Genomic DNA, 7,261 nt, shown 5'->3' on the forward strand with positions numbered 1-7,261 from the left:
CCAGTAAGGACACTGTTACAGTAGTCAAGTGAATAAATGTGTAAATAAATAAATGAATAAATAAATAAATAATGAATTAAATACACAAATAAATAAATAAGGAATAAATAAATAATTAAATACATGTATAAATAAATAAATGTGTAAATAAATAAATCTATAAATAAATAAATGACATTTAATTTATTATTTATTCCTTCTTTTATTTATTTATTCATGTATTTAATTATTTATTTATGTATTTATTCGTGTATTTATTTATTTATTCCAGTATTTATTTATTAATTAATTTATTGACAGGTATCGTCCTCCATAGTTTCTCCCTAGTGTGAATTCTCATGTGACGATTGAGATTACGTTCCGTACTAAATGTTTTCCCACACTCAGAACAGCTGAAGGATTTCTCTGGATTTGATTTCCAGAGTAGTTCCATGGGCTTTGATTTCCTACGATGAAGCTTTGACTTATCGTTACGCCAGAAATCACTGTCAACACTGTCGTCACTCTCAGGTTGTAAATGTGGATCTGGATGCGAGTTCCTGGCTGGTTCCTTAGGGATATCTAGAAGCTGCTCTCCCTTGTGACTGCTCCACGGCTTTTCTCCTGTGTGAATTCTCATGTGACTCTTCAGACTACTTTCCGTACTAAATGTTTTCCCACACTCAGAACAGCTGAAGGATTTGTCTTCGATTTGATTTGATTTCCAGAGTAGTTCCATGGGCTCATCACTGTCTTCAGTCTCAGAGGAGTCTTCAGTCTCAGAGGAGTCTTCAGACTGGTCTTCAGTCTCAGGTTGTAAATGTGAATCTGGATTTTTCCAGAGTAGTTCCATGGGCTTTGATTTCCTACGATGAAGCTTTGACTCATCGTTACGCCGAGAGTTTAAAACTGACGGCGTCCAGAAATCACTGTCAACACTGTCATCACTCTCAGGTTGTAAATGTGGATCTGGATGTGAGTTCCTGGCTGGTTCCTTGGGGATATCTAGAAGCTGCTCTGCCTCCTCACTGCCCCACAGTTCCTCCTGTTCCTCTTTAATGTGTGGGGGCTCTGGTGGATCCTCCTGGTCCAGACTGTGTGGGGGCTCTAGCTTTAGAATGGGGTTGCACTTCAGCTGCTCTTCTTCACCAACGATCACTTTCAGGACGTCTGAAGGTAAAACTGAAACAGACAAATGGAGTTATGGTTGATATATTGTATATATAGAGAGATATTGTACTGTATAAGTGATCACAGATTATAGATTATCTATTCATGCATTTCCCTAACATTATGTGCTTCTCTGTCTATCTTCCACGATTGGCCGAGCGATGCCCTGGGGGTTCTCTCCCTCTGTCTCCCAAGCAGTTCTGTGCGGAATCAGCCGTCCTAGGAACGGACTCTCCCCTGCTGCTAGTGCCTCAAATCAGCATTGATTCACCGTCCAGCAAGATACTACTCTTTCTCCTCGCATGCCTGTTCATTCTTCATGTTAATTTTGCTTCGCTCTTCGGTTGTCTGTCTGTCCTCTTCCAGGTTTCCCTGGTGGAGACGAGACGGTGTGGATCAGGCCCCCCCTCTGGCAGCATCTGAAGCAAATGAAGTCCTCCTGCATCCACACTATTCACTATTCATATTTTACTTTATTAACCATGTAAACATCTGGTCAATGATTCAATACTTGAGGGTCTGTTTTTAATAAATTGATTAAAAAAGCAGGCTCTGTCCTGGGGGGCTGGACACAGTGGAGGTGGTAGGAGAATAATCATATTTAATAATAGTGATTATGATTTGTGCCATAATGGAGCAGCCCTGCTGCTTACAGGGCCTTCATTACTTTACAGAGAGTTGAAACTGACACTTACCTTTGCTGGTTTGGGTCCAATCATCATCTCGGTCTTCAGTCTGGTCTTCAGTCTTAGGTTGTAAATGTGGATCTGGATGTGAGTTCCTGGCTGGTTCTGGTCCTCCACAGTCCTCTCCATCAGCTGCTGCTTCCATGTGTTCAGTTTGTGTTTGATGAAGCTGTGAGGACTGAGCTTTCTCTTCATCATCTTCACTCTTCACAGGGACAGGAGTGAAGGGGAACTTGGTGATATGTTGAAGCTGCTCTCCCTCCTGACTGCTCCACAGTTCCTCTGGTTCCTCTTTCATTTGTAGGTTGAGCTGTTCAGTTGAGCTGCTGGCTCCAGGCTCTGCCTCTCTGTTCTCCTCAGTTTGGTTTTGATGAAGCTGTGAGGACTGAAGACAGACAGCCTTGTGGTATCTCAATGAAGCATTCCACATGAATCTTTGCTTACAACCTTTGCAGCTAAATCGTTTCTCCCCTGTGTGGATAAACATGTGACTCGTAAGAGTTGACTTCTGTGCAAATGTTTTATGGCAAACTGAGCAACTATATGGGTTTTCTCCTGTGTGTATTTTCATGTGCATCTTCAGAGTCGCATTGTGACTAAATCTTTTCCCACAGAAAGAGCAGATGAATTGTTTCTGTCCAGTCTTACGTCTCTTATCACTTTCAGACACTTTATTTTTCAGAGCCTTTAAACCTGACTGAGGTTCTCTGGTCTCCTTAGAGTAATCATCTCTGTCTTCAGTCTCAGAGGAGTCTTCAGGCTGGTCTTCAGTCTCAGGTTGTAAATGTGGATCTGGATGTGAGTTCCTGGCTGGTTCTGGTCCTCCACAGTCCTCTCCATCAGCTGCTGGTTCCATGTGTTCAGTTGAGCTGCTGGCTCCAGGCTCTGCCTCTCTGTTCTCCTCAGTTTGGTTCTGATGAAGCTGTGAGGACTGAAGACAGACAGCCTCGTGTCTTCTCAATGAGTTATAACACATGAATCTTTGCTCACAAGCTTTGCAGCTAAATGGTCTCTCCCCTGCGTGGACAACCATGTGATGCTTAAGAATTGACTTCTGTGTAAATGTTTTACTACAAACTGAGCAACTAAATGGTCTCTCGTCTGTGTGGACAACCATGTGGTGTGTCAAATATCCCTTCTGTGAAAATGTTTTACTACAAACTGAACAACTAAATGGTTTTTCTCTTGTGTGAGTTCTCATGTGTATCTTCAGAGTCCAAAAGTCGGTAAACATAATTCCACACTCAGAACAGCTGAAGGATTCCTCTGGATTTGAATTTAGATTTTTCCAGAGTAGTTCCATGGGCTTGGATTTCCTTTGATGAAGCTTTGACTCATCGTTACTCAGAGAGTCTAAAACTGATGGATGATCCAATGGCGCCCAGAAATCACTGTCAACACTGTCGTCACTCTCAGGTTGTAAATGTGGATCTGGATGTGAGTTCCTGGCTGGTTCTGGTCCTCCACAGTCCTCTCCATCAGCTGCTGGTTCCATGTGTTCAGTTTGTGTTTGATGAAGCTGTGAGGACTGAGCTTTCTCTTCATCATCTTCCTCTTTAATGTGTGGGGGCTCTGGTGGCTCCTCTTCTTTAACCACCAGCAACTGAAGGACGTCTGGGGAGAATAATGAAACTTTGTTAGTCATGCTTTTAACTTAAATAGGAAGGCCATCAGTGGTGTATGTGTTTATTTACTGGTCCTTTAGAGTAAATCTTAAGGAATTAAAACGCCTGGACAGACGACAACACATAACCCGACATGTCACGTCTTTGCAACAGTTCCTGACTGTTGAGTAGATTTTTTACTTTACTTAACAGAAGCTACAATATGGTACAAGGTCACTGAGACTTCACAATACATAGGGTCACAGTAACCTTTGCATTAGAGTTAACATCTGTGCAAAGTTTGAAGAAAACCTCTCAAAGCGTTCACAAGATACCGCGCTGACAAGAATGGCCCAGACTGACGGACAACCCGAAAAGTGAGTGTCGCCAAATAATTTGAATCCATGTTTGTTCCACAGCCAGGATAGAATCTGCAGGGACGGCTGGTATCAATGGGCTTGTGGGACTATGCCCTCCCTATCTTTTATAATAAACATTAGAACATTATTAAATTAATTAAATTATTAAAATATAATAATTAAATCATTTGATTACTCCCTCGACGGTGGATGGTGCATTCAAGATCTGGCATAAAAAAAGGCTTAAAATGCATCGGTGATTTATTTATTAATGATCTATTTGCTAGTTTTTCTCAAATGACAAAACATTTTGGTATCGAAAAGACTAATTTTTTCCGATTTCTGCAAATCAGGCATTTTACGCAGAAGTTAATTCCCCAATTCCCTTATAAACCGCCAGCCAATCATGTCGATTGGTTTCTTTCTGTAAACCCCACATTAAAAGGCTCAATTTCTGTGTTTTTCAACCTTATTTCGAAGTTGCATAGCCCCTCATTAGCAGCTATAAGAACCCTGTGGGAGCAGGACCTAGGTTCTGCCTTCACAGATCACATGTGGGATTCAGTCCTGGATCGGATACACTCTACCTCCATGTGCGCCCGACATGCTCTTGTGCAATTTAAAGTAGTACATCGTATCCACATATCTAAAACTAAATTAGCTCGTATGTTCCCCGATGTAGACCCGACCTGTGATAGCTGTAAGAGTGCACCGGCATCACTCTTTCACATGTACTGGTTGTGTCCCACCTTGACTGAGTTCTGGACATCAGTTTTTCAAACAATTTCTGAAGTACTTCAGCATCAAATTGAGCCGAACCCTTTCACTGCAATTTTTGGCATTGCTCCAAATCCGGGCTTGCCTAAAGTGAAGCTGAAGGTACTGGCCTTCACCTCATTACTTGCTCGTAGGGTTATCTTACTCAAGTGGAAAGATCCTGCTCCTCCTTCCCACTCACATTGGATTAGAGACATTATGTCATGTATGAATTTAGAGAAAATACGTTATACTACCCAGGGATCCGAGAATAAATTTGACAGAATTTGGCGCCCCTTCCTAATTTATTTAAAAAAACCAACAACAACAATAGAAGAGTAGCTACCTCCTCCCCTCTTTTATTTGATTTAATTTTATTTCTTTATGTTTTTTTTTTTCATATTGATTGTTTATTTTTGTTTCTTGTAGCATGTATTTCGTTTATGTCATTTTTAACATTGTGTATTGTTTTTTGTGCTGATTTTTTGATGCAGGATTGTGTTCGGGGGAAGAAAGAAGGGGAAAAAACGTAATCATTGTACTGTAATTGCTTCGCAAATCTTTTGTTGAATAAAAAAACCTTTGAAAGAAAAATTGTAATCGTTTGACAGCCCTAATTTTTTCACATGCCCCTTTCCCCATGTCACAACGTCAATATCAGGGAAAAGCCCGTCACTGGATATCTCATTGATGCTTTGAGGGATTTTCTCTGTTTTCCAATTTTATTTAAAGGTTCAAAGTCATTGTGTTAAAAGAAACACCAGTTTTAAAAGTTGGATAAATGCAAGACGTTCTCAAGTTAATGATTATACATAAGTAATGAGTAGTAGTGATTATGATTTTTGCCATAATGGAGCAGCCCTGCTGCTTACAGGGCCTTCATTACTTTACAGAGAGTTGAAACTGACACTGACCTTTGCTGGTTTGGGTCCAATCATCATGTCTGTCTTCAGTCTCAGGTTGTAAATGTGGATCTGGATGTGAGTTCCTGGCTGGTTCTGGTCCTCCACAGTCCTCTCCATCAGCTGCTGGTTCCATGTGTTCAGTTAGTGTTTGATGAAGCTGTGAGGACTGAGCTTTCTCTTCATCATCTTCACTCTTCACAGGGACAGGAGTGAAGGGGAACTTGGTGATATGTTGAAGCTGCTCTCCCTCCTGACTGCTCCAGAGTTCCTCTGGTTCCTCTTTCATTTGTAGGTTGAGCTGTTCAGTTGAGCTGCTGGCTCCAGGCTCTGCCTCTCTGTTCTCCTCAGTTTGGTTCTGATGAAGCTGTGAGGACTGACGACAGAGAGCCTTGTGTCTTCTGAATGATGTATTCCAGATGAATCTTTTCTCACAAACTTTGCAGCTAAATCGTTTCTCCCCTGTGTGGAGATCCATGTGTATTTTAAGACATGACTTCACTGAAAATGTTTTACTACACTCTTTGCAGCTAAATGGTTTCCGATTAGTGTGGGCAACCATGTGAGTTGTAAGACATGACTTCCTTTGAAATGTTTTACTACAAACTGAGCAACTAAATGGCCTCTCCCTTGTGTGGACGACCATGTGCCTTGTCAAAGTTCCCTTCCTTGTAAATGTTTTACGACAAATTGAGCAACTAAATGTTTTTTCTCCTGTGTGTATTCTCATGTGTCTCTTAAGATTACAGTTTAAACTAAATATTTTCCCACAATCAGAACAGCTGAATCGCTTCTCTCTAGTCTTACGTCTCTTATCTCTTTCAGAGAATTTATTTTTCAGAGCCTTTAAACCTGACTGAGGTTCTCTGGTCTCCTTAGAGTAATCATCTCTGTCTTCAGTCTCAGAGGAGTCTTCAGGCTGGTCTTCAGTCTCAGGTTGTAAATGTGGATCTGGATGCGAGTTCCTGGCTGTGGGCTCTGGTGGCTCCTCTTCTTTAACCACCAGCAGCTGATGTACGTCTGGGGAGAATAATGCAGTTAGCTTACTAAACGTATTTTCTCTACATGTATTTCTTAATATTGAATAATTCTATCATCACATCACTATGCAGATTCAGAGAAGGGGGATTTGTCAGTGTTTTCAGTAAGCAGTGTACATTAAAGCATTTCCAGCCGGCTACTCTTCCACCTCACCTCCACCAACAAAAAAAAACATTACTCTTTCCACTTGCGTCTCTCGCAAAAACGTTAAACTGCTGTAGGAATTTCCAACATACCGTACTTTTCGGCCTACAAGCCGCGACTTTTTCCCCGTTTTTCGACCCTGTTATTACACAGCACAGTATATGTTCTGTAGCTACTGGGGATGGGCGTTAGTAATCGAGTACTGTTGGAGCCATTTAGAGATTTTTTGTGTTTAATATATTTTAAGGAAATACATTTTTAGTTTATGGCAAATTATGATTTATGAATTAGTAAGTGTGTGAATATTAATCATGTTTATTCATATGTATATCAGCGCATCTTGCTTATGTGGTGATTGGTAATGTGTGTCACCTGTGGTGTCGTGCTCTACCTTATAGGGGAGGGACTTTGCTTTCACTCGGGTTGGAAGGCAGAGAGCCAACAGTTTTTTGACCACGCTCACGCTCACGCTCACGCTCACGCATTACCTCATATTATTTCACATAGAAAAGTATTGTTTTTTGTATAATAAGAACCCTGTTTTGGCCGCTTATCAGTGACATTGTTTTGAGCTGTTTATGTTTTTTATCGGAAAGTCAACCGGAGTTTCGTGTAATAAA

General features: G+C 41.1%; 1 protein-coding gene across 1 annotated transcript; it reads right to left on the reverse strand.

Annotated features, from left to right (window-relative positions):
- Window positions 1-273: 273 nt before the first annotated feature.
- Window positions 274-6,107, reverse strand: LOC307270195 (uncharacterized protein). The gene is made up of 3 exons (XM_080053363.1): window positions 5,469-6,107; window positions 1,845-3,449; window positions 274-1,161 (listed from the first exon to the last, which is right to left on the reverse strand). The coding sequence occupies exons 1-3, from the start codon at window positions 6,100-6,102 to the stop codon at window positions 275-277; spliced, it is 3,126 nt and encodes a 1,041-aa protein (XP_079909489.1). The 5' UTR covers window positions 6,103-6,107; the 3' UTR covers window position 274.
- Between the last annotated feature and the right edge of the window lie 1,154 nt (window positions 6,108-7,261).

Source organism: Ammodytes marinus, assembly GCF_949987685.1.
Source record: "Ammodytes marinus genome assembly, chromosome: 25".
NCBI lineage: Eukaryota > Metazoa > Chordata > Actinopteri > Uranoscopiformes > Ammodytidae > Ammodytes > Ammodytes marinus.

Excerpts from the sequence above, each read along its gene's own strand:
- LOC307270195 (XM_080053363.1), bottom strand. The coding sequence starts at position 6,102 with ATGGTCGTCCACACAAGGGAGAGGCCATTTAGTTGCTCAGTTTGTAGT. Across the intron at positions 3,450-5,468 it reads TTGGACCCAAACCAGCAAAG|ACGTCCTTCAGTTGCTGGTG; the intron begins GTCAGTGTCAGT and ends TATTCTCCCCAG. Across the intron at positions 1,162-1,844 it reads TTGGACCCAAACCAGCAAAG|TTTTACCTTCAGACGTCCTG; the intron begins GTAAGTGTCAGT and ends TGTCTGTTTCAG.